The sequence below is a fragment of the Doryrhamphus excisus genome, chromosome 17 (assembly GCF_030265055.1).
Source record: "Doryrhamphus excisus isolate RoL2022-K1 chromosome 17, RoL_Dexc_1.0, whole genome shotgun sequence".
Classification (NCBI taxonomy): Eukaryota; Metazoa; Chordata; class Actinopteri; order Syngnathiformes; family Syngnathidae; genus Doryrhamphus; species Doryrhamphus excisus.
The window spans coordinates 4,357,157-4,375,621 of NC_080482.1; the positions used below are offsets into that span (position 1 = coordinate 4,357,157).

General features: G+C 41.1%; 1 protein-coding gene across 1 annotated transcript in view; it reads left to right on the forward strand.

Moving 5' to 3' along the window:
• Positions 1-678: 678 nt before the first annotated feature.
• Positions 679-18,465, forward strand: part of me1 (malic enzyme 1, NADP(+)-dependent, cytosolic) — a 46,241-nt gene continuing 28,454 nt past the window's right edge. The window contains exons 1-2 of the mRNA XM_058053650.1: positions 679-881; positions 18,325-18,458. Coding sequence (XP_057909633.1) covers positions 753-881; positions 18,325-18,458 — 263 coding nt within the window. The 5' untranslated portion in view covers positions 679-752. The remainder of the gene's footprint in view (positions 882-18,324; positions 18,459-18,465) is intronic.

Consider the following 18,465-nt stretch of genomic DNA (forward strand, 5'->3'; position numbering starts at 1 on the left):
TATTTTTTAATTTGCATGTGTTTGTTTTGAAACGGGGCTGCACGGCGGTCTAGTGGTTAGCGCGCAGACCTCACAACTAGGAGACCGGGGTTTAATTCCACCCTCGGCTATCTCTGTGTGGAGTTTGCATGTTCTCCCCGTGCATGCGTGGGTTTTCTCCGGGTACTCCGGTTTCCTCCCACATTCCAAAAACATGCTAGGTTAATTGGCGACTCCAAATTGTCCATAGGTATGAATGTGAGTGTGAATGGTTGTTTGTCTATATGTGCCCTGTGATTGGCTGGCGACCAGTCCAGGGTGTACCCCGCCTCACACCCGAAGACAGCTGGCATAGGCTCCAGCACCCCTCGTGAGGAAAAGCGGTAGAAAATGAATGAATGTTTTGAAATGGATGTCACACGTAAAATCACAGCCAAGTGTCCAATATCCAACAATGCAACAAATGAACAAACATTTCTGAAAAATATCAGTTTAATACCATTTAGATGAAGACAATATTCATCACACACATATTGAATGTTGAATTATTACTAGTAAGCAATATTGCAGCTATAATGGCATCTTGCCCACGCAGACCAGCATTGCTCATAAAGGCTTGTTGGCATCCACTTCAGATGACATCGAACATGCTTGTTGATAAGAAAGTGCAGTGATGAGGCGGCTGCGGGTGACGTGTGGTCACATCTCCCCTTGGACATGCGCATGAATCCACTTGTTGCCTTCACAACACTTCTATTTAAAGGGACACCGACATGGCTCACGGTCTGGCGAGACGGGAATCCGTGGACACGGAGATGCACAAGTCAGGGGACGCCGGGAAGGCCTTCGTCTGCACAAAGAAGCGGGGCTATGACATTACCCGAAACCCCCACCTTAACAAAGTAAGTGGAGCAACGGTTTCATCGTGTTTCTTTCACCACGTTCGTGACGGCCGGCTAAGTGCTGTAAGCAGTTCTACATACTTCAAAGTACACGTTGTAAACATTAACTGAACATAGACATAATGGTTATTTTAATCGCTGCTCTGTATTATTTATGCACGACATAATAATTTAGCTTTTTTAAGATGAGAGTAGCTAAACTTCTGAAGCTAGCTAGCTTAAATGGCGCCTGAGTGATATTTTGGATGTAGCCAACTATATATGTCTGTGATATATGTTTATTTTATCAGAGGCAACTGTGTATTTACATTCAAGTACAAGCAACCTTTTGAACGCAGTGCACTTGAACTCAGCATTAGGTATCAGCTTTAGACAGTTATATTTAGATTGAAAGGGCTCTGGCTCCAAAGGCACGTGCACACTCACGCCAGTGTTACTGTTACACATAATATTTACATGCTTGTTAATATTAAAAATAATAATAGTTAATATTCAGAATGGTTCTCACAGTCTGTGGTAATGTCCTGGGCTATAATTAGTTGTTAGTTGTTGGTAGTTGGATTTCTTCTCATATTATGTGAAATGAGGAACAAGGGTTGCTGAGTCAGGCAAAAAAATGCTGAGCCAAAAAGTTGTTGAGAAATGATTAGATGATTGGACATAACTGGTTCATATTGTTGAGAAAATGGAGTTCAGTTAACCACCAGTTAACCTGCTGCATATTTCTTGTTTTGTTTTTTTGCTGCAAACATGCATTTCAACAAAAGCAACCCTCTGAAACCTTTCTAGAGAATTCTCCGGATTTGTGTGATGAGGCCCCAGAGGTCAACAGTCCGGTTGAGGGTATCACTGTCCATGGTGCTGACTGACCAATAAAACACAATCCCTGGAGAGTAACAATTTATTCTGAAACAATGCTGGATTACTTTGATGTTAGGGAGACAAAAACTAGTATCAAAAACCTCCACAAGGTGTCTTAAACTACGCATGTTACTGAAGTCTCAGTGAGAGACAAACCGACAAAACTGTGATGATGAAATGGAGCCTTCCTATTGGATAGCAGCTGTGGTCTGACAGTAGTTGTAGTGAGTTGAAAGTGAACTGATAAGTGGAAACAGTGGAGCACAACCAAGCCAGAGTGTGAGTGGTGCTTAGCTGTTTATCTGCACAGAGCTCTGTTTGTTAGAAGAGTTAATGACCGCAATCCCGAAAACCACCAAATGTTCTTCTTTTAAGGAACTTAAGGTGGGGGTGGGTCATTGTTGTAAGTGAGGCGAGGCATGTCCTCACATGTTACAGCTAATAAGAACAAATTTGAATAGCATTTTCCACGCAGGTGTGCTAAGTTGGCTGGATTTCATTTTGGAGCTAATCAAGTGGAGGTCATGTTTTTGTATTTATGCCACATGTGGGCCACACATGCTGACAATGCTGCCAAGGTTGATTTAACAAGACATAGTGCGGGGCTTTTACATTTGGTAGTCATTTACATTCTATCGTCACAAAACATTTTATGTTTTAATGCATAATATTGACACTGTTAAGTGTGCCGATGGTGCTGATGAGAATGAGACGATTAATTTATTGACGATTATTAGGTATGAATGTGAGTGTGAAGGGTTGTTTGTCTATATGTGCCCTGTGATTGGCTGGCCACCAGTCCAGGGTGTACCCCGCCTCTCGCCCAAAGTCAGCTGGAATAGGCTCCAGCACATCCCATGACCCTCTTGAGTGGATGGATGGATATGAGGGCTGCAACTAATCAGTATCAGAAAAATTAGATCACAGAAGATGCAAAAATGTTGATGACTGTTTTGCAAAGTCAAAGCTTATGTGTGTGATGTGCCGAAAACACAAAGATCGTTGGTAAAAATATTCACATTTGGGATCTTGACATCATGGCTATTTACATTTTTAAATTAAAAAATAATTAATCAAATCCCAAAATAGTTGTCCATGTACATATCATACATATATACATATCACTATATTGACAGTTACTATGGTACCGATTATGTACGTGGCAAAAAAAAAAACTTAAACTATATTAGGAAAGCAGGAAGTGAACAAATGTAACAGTTAATGATTGTAAAAGTACCAGATGAGGGGTAGGATTTAATAAGCTTTGCTTCTTCCTACTCCTTTTGGACATGTGGAACTGTGAACTGATTATGTGATGCATTCAATTGTAATCTGATGCATGTTCAAATGAAATAAAACCATTACCATTATAATTAGATAATCACGAATTGTCACATTCACATATATTTCCCGAGGCAGGAATAGTATGGCATTTAGAAATGTCAAATCAGTAGGCTTGTCACCAGTTGTTCTATAATGTAGTCTTCATAAACTTTCCCATTGCCACATCGCTCCAAGTTGCTTTGAGTATATACAGCAGAAATCAGTTAGTTGCCATTCATATTTAGCCTGAACCAACTGAACTTACTTAGTAACACCTGCAACAGTACACATTACGCTTCAAAAGTGTAATATTTCCACATGAAGGTGTTTATTATTGCGTGAAATTTGAAAAAAATGCAGTAAAACAGGTGGATAAAAACCTATAAAGTGTTTATTTTATATCTTTATTTGCCTAAGTGATTTGATTTGGAACAGTTTCCCTCTTCAAACCTGAAGGATGAATGTTGGTAGTAGGGGTCAAACTGGAGTCTCATAGCTGCTGGTCCAGTAAACTGTTTGTTGACATCTCACTTTACACCCTGGGGCTATGAATAGGCCCACTATGCAAGACGGCTCTTCAACAGGGCCTGATAGCCTGACCTAATTCATGCAGAAGGCTGGCGAGTTTACTACTTTGGATGCTACATGCTGTTTTGTCTCTTTTAATAGAAGCCTGTTAGGAGGTGGATCTTTGGCTGGGGGGTTGTGTTCAAATTAAGCAAGGCGAGTCAATTATGGCATAGTTGCATTGAATGAGAATACTTTTAAAGGGTCCCTGACCTGATTAATCAAATTGCTTAAATATGTTAGATATTGTTTATGTTCTACATTGCTAAAATTTTTTTAATCGAATAGTACATTTGCAAAGCTCTCACTGCTCTCGTTTCCGGAAGTGATGCGATGGGAGTACTAGCACCAAGCTACACAAACATAGTGGTGTACGAGACAGAGGATGTTTACAGGGATTATAACAATGTGTCAATAGTTTTTGAGGATAAAAGAAACATTTGGAGATGAAATAGAGAACTTACAGAACATGGGCTTTAGCCTTAAGACATGAAGCTAAAGATAAGTTGCCTTCAAACCCTGGATTGGTTAGTACAGCCTTGTCGCTATCATGGAATAGTGTTTAGAATATGTAAACAAGACACGATTTCTGTGGCGTTCTGCGACAACTTTGACATTGTTCTTTGTGTCTTGTTTTCTCAGTGTACCTGCGGAATAGCATCCTTTTTCAAAATGTGTTCACACCATACTTTCAAGCCAGATGCTTCTTGTAAAGGAGTTCCTTCATTGCAGTCATCAGTGAAATGATCACTGCAAAGAACAAAACCTGAGGTGGGCGCCCATCTGTCTCTGGTTCTCTGCACTTGTTTCATTCATTCATTCATTTTCTACCGCTTATCCTCACAAGGGTCGAGGGGGGTGCTGGAGCCTATCCCAGCTGTCTTCGGGCGAGAGGCAGGTTACACCCTGGACTGGTCGCCAGCCAATCACAGGGCACATATAGACAAACAACCATTCACACTCACATTCATACCTATGGACAATTTGGGGTCTCCAATTAACCTAGCATGTTTTTGGACGGGAAGAACATGCAAACTCCACACAGAGATGGCCGAGAGTGGGATTGACCTCGGGTCTCCTCGCTGCGAGGTCTGCACGCTAACCACTCGACCACCGTGCAGCCTGTTGCATCCATTTTTGTCACAAACCTTCATCTTTTGAAAACGAAAACAAACATACAGTATTAATCAGACACTGTAAACATCCAGCAGCAACACCGTTTTGGCACGGTTATTATTTTGTTGAAAAATATACTGAACCAAGTGCACGATCTCCCTGGAGAAGTGTTTGTTTACGATGCTTTAGCAGAGAGGTGTCACCCCGATGACGTCACATCCGGAATGAGACTGAGCAGCGAGCGCTAGTTCATCATGGGTGAACATTATATACACAAAAATATACTTAATAATATAACATTTAAGCAAAGTTGATGTATTATGTCAGGGACCCATTTTGCTGAGTTCAGTGTTTATGCAGTTTTATGTGTTTAATGGGATTCAGACTGTGCTGAGTTTGTTTCTTTTGAAATTTATTTTGGCAAAACTTGCTGTGATTTTATGATGTTCTTATTTGCTAATCTTCGTAGCTCTGTCCAATCACAATTTTTTCAACGACAGTGACACCAGGGTTTTTGAGTAATGGGTGAAAAAATGGTTCCTTTACAGCAACAGTGAAGTCTCCACTGTCAGCGCTATGTATGAACAGCGCTGAGGAAATTGAAGGCGAAGGTCGGAAATGACTACTAAAGCAATGTTAGTGGTCCGGCACAGGAGGCTTCTGTAGCTCAGGCAGTGGCATATTGTTGCCCCCCATCTGATTTCAGTGAACCCTGGGGATGAGGTGTGTTTACCTCCCTCGGGTCAGGGTCCACTTCACCTCTCACAGGAGCCAGTCACAGCACAACCTGCAAATTGATGCTGAGGCAAACAGCGCTGAAAGCAACCTGTCCTCACATTGGCGAGCTTTGATTTCCTTTTAATCTCTGCACACACGCTACGTATACATGCGTACCCGCCGACGTATGTATGTATGTACCCACGGCTTCACATTGCTCTTTGGTTAACTCTGCCTCCTCCCTGCCCGGCAGTGGAACCGGATATTATAGGTGTGTTTGGTGTGCAATAAAGAGATGAAGTGGGGTAGCAAGGTGTAGAAAGGGGTCTCTGTGGCGAGGACGAGAGTGCTGGCCGCGCTCCACAGACGTCCTCTGTCTCTGCTTGATCACACATTAATGAGGCATCTGTGTGAATCCTGGCCCTCTGTACGTCTCTGATGGTGGTTCCGCCTGCCGCCGCCGCTGCTGCTGCTGCTTTGAAAGACAACAACAACCTCTATAAAAACACTCTTAGAACCCAATAAGGGATGCTGTTTCACCTCAAACACTGAACTAAGCATGGGTATCGGCCAGCAACACAGCTGCCATTTACTGTACTGTAAACGGACGTAACCTGTGCAGCCTGCAATACGGGATGCAGATAATTGAGACGGTTGCTCCTAAGTCCTGGCAGCAGACTTGAGCAGAATTGTGAAAATCAGCATACAGTAAATCTACCACAAGGCTATAATAATATATGTATATATATGATGAATGGAATACTGTAAAATATGGGATAGTGTTTAGAATATGTAAACAAGACAAGGCAACTTTGACATTGTTCTTCGTGTCTTGTTTTCTCAGTGTAAAGGAGAAATTCTCATTGTAAGGGAGTTCCTTCATTGCAGTCATCAGTGAAATGATCACTGCAAAGAACAAAACCTGAGGTGGGCGCCCATCTGTCTCTGGATTTCTGCACTGGTTTCATTCATTCATTCATTCATTTTCAGGATGGTTTGCTTGTAAGTCCTTGCAGCAGACTTGAGCAGAATTGTGAAAATCAGCATACAGTAAATCTAGAACAAGGCTATAATAAAATATATATGATGAATGGAATACTGTAAATAGCTAAGGTGGCTGCACAACTGAACAATCTGTATCAGTGTTGGTGACAAATAGTATAGGATGGGGATGTTTTAAATGTTAGATAACTTTTCATAAAGTCATTTTTGGAACTACCCATTATAAAAAAAGGTTGATTTAGGTGGTTATGTCATTTCATGGATACATACGTGCTTCCATAAGTTAATTAAAAAGGTCATTTTGGACTGTGCCGCAGAAGAATACGCTATTGTGTCTGTACTCAATTTGGCCGCACCTAAATCGCTTGACTCTCGCCACCATCATTAAGGATAACGATCGTATTGTAACGTCTACACAGATGTTGCTACGGTGACGAGGAAGCGGTCAATAAGCAATCTTATTGTTGCAAAAATAAAACAGGGTCCAACCACACCAAAACATCAACAAACTCAACTGCACGCAGCTACACAGTCAGGACACGTCACATTCACAGACAAAATCTAATCGAAAATCAAACGGTATACATAACTGCCAGATCCTCTGAAAGTGGCAATATTATTATTATTATTATTATTATTTAACATCTCTGTATACAGGAATTACCTCCAAGATTTGATTAAAAATCAACTGAATTCCGGAATCGTGAACCAAATTTAGGCAGTTCCCATGCAATGTCTGGCTAACTGCAGGTTCTATAAATAAGATATCCCTTTCAGATGAAAGACTTGAACTAAAGGCCTTTGGCATGCAATGAAAACCGGAGTATCTGATCGGGCATTAAAGATGTCCTGGTATGCTAAATGCCGCAGGTCCCGATAAGCCACGGCAGCAACTGGAAGTCATTAGACTTCTCATGTTTGTTACTCTGGTTTGGCTACCGCGTTCATCACTCTGTCACTCTCAGAACTGGATTTTCCTTTATCCTATAAACCAGCATGAATAAATCTATCAACAGACAACATCCAGTAAATATGCTACTCTATCTGTAATGGAAATATGATTTCATTTGGATGGATTTTTGGGCCGAAGAAGCAAATGTGGAGAGTGGAGGAGAGGTAGGAAACAGCTGGAAGAGTAGTATCATCAAGCGCTTTCAAGCCTTTAATCAAGACCAAAGGTTTTTATATGGGATTTCAGCCCGCAACTGTGGCAATATTTACATTGGTTTGGACTTATACTTGTGATGTGACGGTGGAAAAGTGATGGTAAATATTTACTGTCTTGTAATCAGAAGATTGTCGCAAACCAAACTAGGGGACAGAACTTTGAGAGACACTGTTCCTCAGTTCCTCCCTTACTTTGCATCCCTGGTTTCTATATGATTATGTGTATGTGTGTGTGGGGGGGGGGTCCATGGTGTGGCCAGGTGTTTAAGGTTGTCAGCATTGGTTTCTGGTGGTCTGACATTCCTGTGATGGAGTGGAGTGTATCCACCAGACAGAAAGAAAGTACATCCCCGTTATCCTTCACTATCATAATATTATCTTTTGGCACAAAGTAACACACAAAAAATCCTACAGTCACCTACATTATGTCCACAAAGAGCTGCAATGCTATTTAGTTGCCGCTCCATCCAAACGGCACCACCTCCCCAACTCGGCTTTTTGTGTTTTTGTAAGGTAGTCCTCATTCATGTGATAACAACAGAGAAGCCATTAGACTTGTCCAAACACAGAAAGGGAGACACTGTGGGCCTCATCACCTCCTTATGAAGCTCTTCTCAAGCATCCCAACTAATTCAGTCCTCCTTTTACTCCTCAATGGTGCCTTTGTTTGGAATATTAGAGTGGTGGAGGTCGTAGCCTGTTTTAGCGGAGATAGACAGGTAAGAATGTTAGGCAGTATATGGTTTCATTCTGCAACATGCATCTCGTACACATGGTTCTCCCACAGTAGATGCTATCAGTATGGCTGATGCTGCTTGTTGTTGATCCCTCGTTATATTGTCATTAACGATTGCTGTTTGGTGGTAAGTATACTGTGGTGTACTAATGGTCAAAACCTATAGCAATACGAGTGATATGTAGTATTTTGGTCACTAGGAGGACATCATGACACCAAATACACTGCATGAAGTCATGAAGCCAGCATCATTTGACATGATAGAGGGAAAAAAAAGGTCTCCTCCTAGTCTGTGTGGAAATGGTAATTTTTTCATTCATTTCATTTTCTAATGCTTTTCTTCACGAGGGTCATGGGGGTGCTGGAGCCTACCCCAGCTGTCTTCAGGCGAGAGAGGCGGGGTACACCCTGGACTGGTCGCCAGCCAATCACAGGGCACATATAGACAAACAACCATTCACACTCACATTCATACCTATGGACAATTTGGAATGTGGGAGGAAACCGGAGTACCCGGAGAAAACCCACGCATGCACGGGGATAACATGCAAACTCCACACAGAGATGGCTGAGGGTGGAATTGAACCCTGGTCTCCGAGCTGTGAGGTCTGCGCGCTAACCACTTCTCCACCGTGCAGCTTGGTAAATTTTTGGCTTTTTAAATTTAGATGAAATTAACTGCTATATACAATCAAGAGACATACACCATAAAAGAGAAATGATAGATGTGTTTATCTTTATGAATATTGTTTATGATATATAGCAATCAAAACCAAGACATATATAAAGTCAGCAATTTGGTGTTTTTCTGGTGTGGGTTCTGGGTTTTTAAATGACACTGATAGCGCCGGCCTACATCGCTGCTCCACACCCAGACTGACACAAAGCTACCTTCAAGCCACAGAGAAAAGGGAACCATCACGACAAGACAGGAAATAACCAAAATAAAAGCAGAACAAAGAATACTGACCATGCCAATTTTCTACTTTTTCACTCCAAAACTATAGAGTTAGTCCCAGCATTTATCTTCAGTATTTATCTGGTCTTCATGTGGCTGTAAATCCTTCCTGTTTTCCAGGAGAAATGTACAATGGACTTCCATAGACAACTCCATCAGATCAGATATCTCCTGAAGCGTATGGCATGCTTTAAGTGCTACTGGCCTTATGTAAAAGTCAATGTTTGGACTGAAAGGTTCACAGAGTTGCTGATTTCTTTTAAGACTTGGACGCTTTCCCAGGAACACTCAAGCTCCTAAGGGACCTGGACTGTGAAGGATAAAAAGGCCACCTCAGAAGGATCAGGAGTGTTACATGGCCCTTACCGCCACCGTCTCAAGGCTGCCCTCCCTAAGTCAACAGCGCTTCGTCTTTCAAGGTTATTTGACCAACAAACTTGTCTGTATAGTCACACGTTGACAGTTTCTGATTTAAAGAGTCCCGGGAAGGGATATTTGCTGAAGATGACAATTTCAGGAAACATCAGAGCTCCGTGTTGCTTGAGTTTATTAGTTATTAGTTATTAGGGATAAGCAAGTACACCACTATCAGTATCTGTTCAGCCATCGAAATGATCTGTATATGTATCTATGCTTGGAGTGGGTGGGGCATAAACATGAAGTGGGCGTGGTTAACCAGACATGGGTGGGGCTTATATCGGTACATTATTTGACATCTGAAATTGACATGGATTGATCAGTTGCTATATATTTGCTATTATTCAGTACTGTGTACTTTGTGTACGTGATACATACAAATACACAATGTGAATTTTAAACTTATGAAAGAGTTGACCCTGTAATCTGATAACATTGGTCAAGAGGCTCCAAATGGACGTATAATTTGGTTAATTGACACTGACACAGATCCCGAGACCACTCATCATGTGATAGTGAGATATGCTATCAGGAAGTTGATGACTGATGGCAGCCATTAGTGACGGTCAGTTAACTGACTCCAGTTTTTCACTAAAGTGATTCGAGTACTCAGGTATGAAGTGAGCATGCGCCACATCCAATATGGCTGTGACGTCAACGTATTTGCAACAAGTCTGTCCTTCTCTCTGCCTGTCGATGTGGAAACTGATAAAAACGCTAAGGTCTGTTCAGTGTCCATGAGTACCAGGGTAGTAAAAAACCCGGTCAGTACTTGACCATCTCCAGCAGCCGTGCACTCTGATAAACTCCTTTATGTGTGTCTCAGTTGTTTTTCGAAAAGAGTGAGGTGATGGATGGAGGGGCAGGGGAAGAGATTGTGGTGGAGGATATTTCTGAGGAGACCGGAGAGTTCACTGTTTATGTTGGAAAGCGCTTCACCGGAGTTCAAACTCATGATGGTTATATGTTTGGCTCATCAAACAAACTCGGGTGAGATAGGAAGCATGAACGCACGCACATGAACGCACATTCTGGCATGAATCAATGCTTTCATTTTGCTCCTCGCCGCATCCCTCGGCTGAAAAGGTTACGTTCTCACCAGCCGCCCGTTGGACTGGATGTCTCTCTTGCTTGTCAGCATGATTGCATGAAAAGTACCAGACCAATTTAAATTCAGCACGGGAGTATAGCATGGGAGAAAGCGTAAAAGTTCAAAGCAGATCTGTTTAATATCTAAAAAAATAATAATTTTCTCAAAATACTCTGGTTTATATATTGGAAAACTAATTACGTTAAACTAAAGTCCATCTTCTCACTGGTTTTTCCTTCTCCTGTTCACAAAAAGCTTCTCGGTACTTGCTGAGTCCTTCCAACTTGCTGAGTCCCATCAAACGAAAATCTGTGGCTCTGTGGTTTAGCTGTTATATACAGTAACCACCAGACCAGTGTATAAAAACTGGGAATACTGGCCTGGTCCAGCAAGTGCGATGCTTCTCACAGCTTCTTAGCTACGTCATTATGCCTTTGATTTTGATTAAAATGGCCATAACCCCCCCTTTTTTTCCCACTCTTTTAGTTTTTCGCACTATTTACCCTGCCGTCTAATCCCGACTGTGATAACTGTGGGATGAGTATGTCAGACCTCTCGGCCATCCACTCTCTTACCCCCACTCGCTGTTTTGATAGCGTCTAGACACGCATGCCTGTGCTGATAAAACAAGAGGAGACCGCAGTACTTTGCACAACAGTACGGATGTTCTGACCAAGTTCTTTTGAGTGAATTGACACATATTTGATCTGTTTTCACTGGTCACGGTTGCATATGAATGTGTTCACAGCATGACTCTGCGTTTTTTTTTTTCCACACAAGCCTCTCTGTGCGTAGTAAAGATATAAAAACAGAGAGCTCAGTACTGTACGTAATGGGATCCACCTATGGCGCCCACAAAGACCGCTACTAAAAACACCTCCAAATGGTTTTATATTCAGTACATGCTGTGACCATGTAGTAACAGGTACATTCATTATAACATGGAATACTTAGTATTACAGTATTTTGGCCATTCTAAGCATTAATGGAACTTTGAAGTACTAGTACTAGTAGTTAGATCGACATTTCATTTCATTTAATTTCATTTTCTACCGCTTATCCTCACAAGGGTTGTGGGGGTGCTGGAGCTTATCCCAGCTGTCTTCAGACCCTGGACTGGTGGCCAGCCAATCACAGGGCACATATAGACAAACAACCATTCACACTCACATTCATACCTATGGACAATTTGGAGTCGCCAATTAACCTAGCATGTTTTTGGAATGTGGGAGGAAATCGGAGAAAACCCACGCATGCACGGGGAGAACATGCAAACTCCACACAGAGATGGCCAAGGGTGGAATTGAACCCTGGTCTCCTAGCTGTGAGGTCTGCGTGCTAACCACTTGAACGCCGTGCAGCCCTAGATCGACATAATGTTAATAATAATAACTGTTGCTGTAACTTGGCTATATGCACGTCACATTTCATGTAAATGGAGCATATATTTCCGCTTTTTGGAATATAGAAGGAATCAGTGGGTCCCGTAGGGTTTTGAATGATGGGGAAAATTCCAAACAAAGTGCAGTTTTCCTTGAAGCTGACCTAAATCTGCCAACTGTGTGTATGTTCTGTATGCATGCATGATTATACTGTATGTGTGTTCATAAATACTCATGTAGAGACCAAGACAGGAAGGCTGATTATGACTCATCCATTCCTGCAGCTTTTGGCCGAATCCTATCGGCCATGAATTGATGAGATGGCTCCCTTTGATTGATTAGCAGAAGATATTCCAGTTCTGCTGACTCCCAGGGTTTTTACAAGCCTCTCACATGAGCTTCTGTGTCTAAATGTGTCATTTATATATCGGCCTCAGAGAATAAAAGAATACGTTTAGGTGGTGATAACTGCCTTTTTGTTGATTTCACTCATCAAAGCTCCATGTTTGGTCAGCTGCAGTAAGGTCACTGGTCCGAGGAGCCTTGATACGACCAGTTGAAGCGAATCCAGACTTACAGACCGAGCCAGTGTGTTCTCCCAATCGATTTGACCGTAACCTTTCCTTTTAAGGTTTGTTCAAAATCAACATTTGTACTGGAGGCTTCTGAGGAAGTGGCTATTCTAAAGTAGGACTCGTACAAACATAAAAAGAAATGTTTTGCCATTTTGTACATATGTAACTAATAGGGGTGCATACAGAAAATCCACAGTTAGGTTTGATACAATTTTCATGTCATTTTTAACTTGTATTTTGTTTACTTCGACAATGTTTGATGCCGAAATTGCTGAGCTGTTCAATTCATATACAGTAGATAAGGACTTTGATGGATTTGTCGGAGAAGATGAATTAAAACTACGGTTAGTGTATTGTTAAACAGTAGAATCAGTGGCGTCATTAGGCCTATTTTAGGGGGACTTCAGCTAGAATACTAATGTTAGTATTCTAGTACAGGTATTGCATCTTACTATTGTATCATGATGATTTGTGTCCCGAAATCAGACATGAGTCACAACTTTTTCCTTTTTCTGAAAAACAGATGGACTTTAAATCTATCTATGAGACCATTTTTAGGATGTCGTTTTGGCCTGACCCACAAGCAGACACATGGTTTGGATAATCACATCCAGATGATGATGACCCTTCTATGAAATAGCAGCTTCTGTATAATTGTTTTTATCCCAAGAAATCAAGCATCGTTAGTTTAAATAAGTTGATGAAAATTATAGAATGAAGCTTCCTCTCGTGTTAGAGTTAGCACAGACACAGGTTTAGATTTAAATTTTTTTAAATTTGTTTATTGAGTTCATGACACGCAGAGTTTACATTCCCAGTTTGCATCCATCCAAAAAGCCCATAATTATCCTCCACTGTAATAAAAACAAAGGAGCAGTTGACACCCTGCAAAATCGCAGTAAAACAGCAGAATAAAAGCGATGGAACAAGTAAACAGGCCGTGGTTTTAATGCTCGGTGTGAGTGCAGGCCAGCAGGAACCGAGATGGGGGGGGGGGATTGCGCTCAAATGGCCTGGAAAGAGTACGCCCTCGGGCATTTTAGATTTGGCATGGTCAGGTGTCTTTTCCGGTATTTGGCCATTTTTTTTTTTTTTTTACAATTGTCATGTTTTCTCATGCTTTGGGCTTTGGACTAGTTGACACTAAAAGTTTGGTTTGCTCTGCTGGTGTAGTGCTCCGATCTGGGGGCACCGAGTTTTCCCATGCACAAAATGGTAGACATGTAATACAATTACTGTAATGGGACTGCTCTTTGCTAGTTTTTAATCATAACACCACATTGCATAATATCAATCAATAAAGACTCAAAATAATCCACAAAATAATTGATAATTTGAATTACCATTTGCGTGTGTGGGTTTTTCTCCGGGTGCTCCGGCATGCTCCCACATTCCAAAAACATGCTAGGTTAAAAACATGTGCCGTGTGATTGGCTGGCCACCAGTCCAGGGTGTACCCTGCCTCTAACCCGAAGACAGCTGGGATAGGCTCCAGCACCCCCGTGACCCTCGTGAGGAAAAGCGGTAGAAAATGAATGAATGAATGAATGAAAAATGTACCAATTCCACACAGACTAGGAGGAGACCTTTTTTTCCCTCTATCATGTCAGATGCCCAAAGTCAGCTAGGATAGGCTCCAGCATTTCCCCGCTACCCTAATGTCACTCTTGAAAAAATGTAATGCCAGATACTGGAAAGAACGATACAAATGCTCCATTCGTTCTTCACACAAATTAACCTGTTAGAGTGACAGGGAAGCTGGAGCCTATCCCAGCCTGCTTAGAATGAAGGGCAGAGAACACCCTGGACTGGTTACCAGTCAATGACATTGCTGACACGTAGAGACAGATTCAACTCAAATGTACACCTGCATAGTTAGTCTTAGTCTTACTTGAGTTAATTTAGGGATAAATTGATGATGAAAACTTTCCATGCGTCGTGTAGGCATCACTTTCTTCTCTGATTAAACGTCAGTGTTAATCTAAAAACCTGTTTTTTTTTTCCTTTTGACTGAAATGCGGATGGCAACTGTTTCAGAATGAAGAATAGGCCGCAGCTAAGTGAAGAGGAAAGCAGGGTTAAGATGGCTATCACGATACATCACTTTCAGCAAAACAGGTCATACAAGAAGGCCATCCCCATGTGCTTCTCTGGCTCTGGCTATTATGAAAAGAAAGCAATCCCTCTTTCACAATGAACAGAGAAGTGCTTTGCGGTGATCTCTGCCAGGCCGTATCTCCGTGCCAAACATTTAAGCCCTCTCCCTGTTGACTGGCCTGTGGACTTTGGGCTCTGTGTCTGTCCGATGACTGTGCTTGCAGGGGCCTTAATGAGGAGATCCCCCTATCGTGTTGGGATAAAAAGTGTCTCAATGGGGTTTGTTTCTTTTTGGTGCAGAGGGCATTTCAATTGAGGAACACACAAGGGAAAGAGGTCACACAAGGTGACTTAGAACTGTTCCACAGACTTTATTTTGGATGCAGGATTGAGAATTACATCATTTGAAATGTTTCCCAGAAAATGGCAACCCACTGAGTTATAATATTTTATATAGATAGTACAAAATAACATTGAATTCAGTGATTTTCAGTCACATGAAATATGAGAGATGATATTGCATGACAATAAAGTGTGAGAAAAAATTTGTATCAGTTTGAATATTGTGATAAGGAACCGACTCCTTTAGGCTAAGTTAAACAAACAGTGGCATGGAGGAATTTACAGTAAGTCTTTCCAGGCTGGAGTTGTAAGGAAGGGAGTGTCCTGCCGTTTGGGCTCCGTGTGGTTGTGACAGATGGGAAGGAAAAAGATGAAGTAGCATAATGTTTATGTTTCTAAAGCGTTTCTCTGTAATGTTGCAACCAACCCGCCATCCGAAACCAGCCAGATGCCCAGAAGGAATGTTATCACTTTCAGTGGATTTCAACTTTGATCTTTCTTGTTTCGCCATCTGGCAAACTAATTTGAAGTTTCCTCTCAAGTGATTGTAAGTTAGGGGTGGGCATGGCAGCGGACTGAAGTCGAGGGGTGGCATGACCCAGGGACTAGATTACAGGTCTTGGAGTGGTATGGTTTTCTTAAACATGGTGCTGCGGGCATTACATGTGTCATGTGGTCTGGGACACGTGGAAGCTTTCTAGGGTTTTTGCTGCCCATCCCAGTTTAAAAAGAACAAGTCGGAGTCAAACATGAGACAAACGCTTTTGAAATAACTTTTAACTTAGTTTTTATACTGATGACTTTATACTGATTTTGTGAACTAAAGGAATAAATCGTACTGCTGAAATGCTACATCGGCTTGTTTGAGGTCTGTGGAAAAACAACAGTGGACTGTATAGACTACAGCCTCAGTAAATTTTGTGATCGGGGACTTATAATTGCACCCGAATTAGTCAACGCCCTTGCTGCAGTCATAGGGGAAAGTTTTATTGTGAATTAACTATGCAATGACACTACCAACTAGCACTGTAAACAAGTATTATTATTTCTTCCAGATGTCCATCCGTCTGGCATATTTCTCGCTTATTTACATTCATTTCTTTTTTTTAGTTAATTCCTACAAAGAGCAACTTTGATTGCCTTTAAAATCAACAGTTCAGTCAATGTAAGCAACTATAATTAAAGTCTAATGAGATTAAGAAACGAGTCTATGGTAAACACTGATGGTCAAATGTAAATAACAACCTGATCCACATCAAGCACCGGCGGCTTAGAAATACTGTAATTATGTAATTATGCTGTGTGTGTTTCATCCAAAAACAAAGTTGTTTTTGACTTTGTGGCTTATTTGAAACAGTGCGCCTGTTCTTCAGTGTTACTAACTTGCAACAGGATCAGACATGCTGAGGTTTCACTGGGTGGTCAGTCAAATGTTTAATAAGGGGATGTTACTGTAAAACTGTATGGCAGTGCTTCTGAAAGTCTGTAAAGTACAGGTACTCTGAATTAGTACATATTATCAGTTTCACAAGTATTTTTATTCGGGGGAATGTGAAGATTTGGGGAGTTAGATGCAGACCCGTTCTGAGTGGGTCACAGTTCGATCCTTGTTTCGTTTGTGATTAAATTGAGTCTTCTGAATGACTTTTGTAAATGGAGCATGAGAACCAATTTGCAATTCTTTCTGTTCATTCTGCTGTTTTTACTCGTGCATGTAAATAATTTATAATTTTACAATATTTAACTTTTTGACCATTTTTAAATGAGATACTGAGTTGTTTTGGTAGGGGATTGGGTAACTGTAAACCAATAATCAAAATGATCAAGAAATACTATATTTCACTCTGTACTCTATATTTCATAATTTGGGTCCCCACTTTTCATGAATGGGTGATTATGGCTCCGCTGATTTGCAGTATGCTCGTCAAATCTGAAGCTTTTGAAGCAGTTTCAATAAATCATTAAGAAACATGGATGCCGCTGTCAACCTCAGCTATAAAGTTGTGGCATCCCACGACGTGTGACATGTATTAGTGAACCATATAGGTTTTCATGGGGAGCAATTAACTTCAATCCAAATTGGTGAAATAGATATTATGGGATGTGTGTTGAAAATCTTGGCTCCACCCATCACATAATTAAGACATGCAGTGTGTGCGCTGTCAAACTTTATGCAAATCCGGCCAGACAAAACAAAACAATAAAACGAACTTAAACATAAATGCATCTAACCACAGAAGTAGTTTACTTGTGGATTTTGCTCTCTTGTTGTCATTATATTAATGATGTCTTGTCCTCAACACTCTTTGTGTGGTTGTTTAAACAACATAAACACATACTGTGTTCAATCGTATGATGGCGATACTTACAGACCTTAGAGCAGCATTCGCCACAATTGATCAGCAAATCCTAATACGGAGATCAGAACATTCAAGGAACGGCATTAAAATGGTTCCAGTCCTGTTTGCCTGCAGTTTGTATCAATTATATAAAGAATACAGACACGTGAAGGTCAATCGTGGCATCCCACTGGGTTCTGTGCTAAGTCCTGTATTGTTTATATGTCCCCATACCGCCACACAAGAAGCTAGATATGGTAAAACCAGAGAACAACAGAATATGGAGTGATTTTTTTGTTCCAGACTTTATGTTATTGATAATATATTTGAAATGCTATACTTTTAAACAGACAGTTTGTATCCCTTATATAAAGAATCCAGACACATGAAGGTCAATGATGGCATCCCACATGGTTCTGTGCTGGGACCTGTATTGTTTATATGTCCCCATACCACCACACAAGAAGTTAGATATGGTAAAACCAGAGAACAATACTTTGTTCCATACGTTATGTTCTTGATAATATATTTGAAATGCCATACTTTTACACAGAACACAAATTCTGATTTGTTAAGCCCTAATTTTAAACATGCAAAGTATCATTTAAAGTTGCAGTATCATAGACCTTTGATACCACATTAAACCCAATAGAGAAATTGAGTATTTGCCAATGTCAAGATCCCTGTATCCACAGTATACATCATGTTAATATGTTGGTGAATAATTGTCTTTTTTGTTTTTTCTGTGTGAAAGGGCATGGCATTCTCCCTGGAGGAGCGTCTGCAGCTGGGGATCCACGGCCTGCTTCCTCCTTGCTTCATTACCCAAGATGTCCAGCTGCTGAGGGTTCTTAAAAACTACGAAATGAAAGAACATGACCTAGATAGGTGAGGT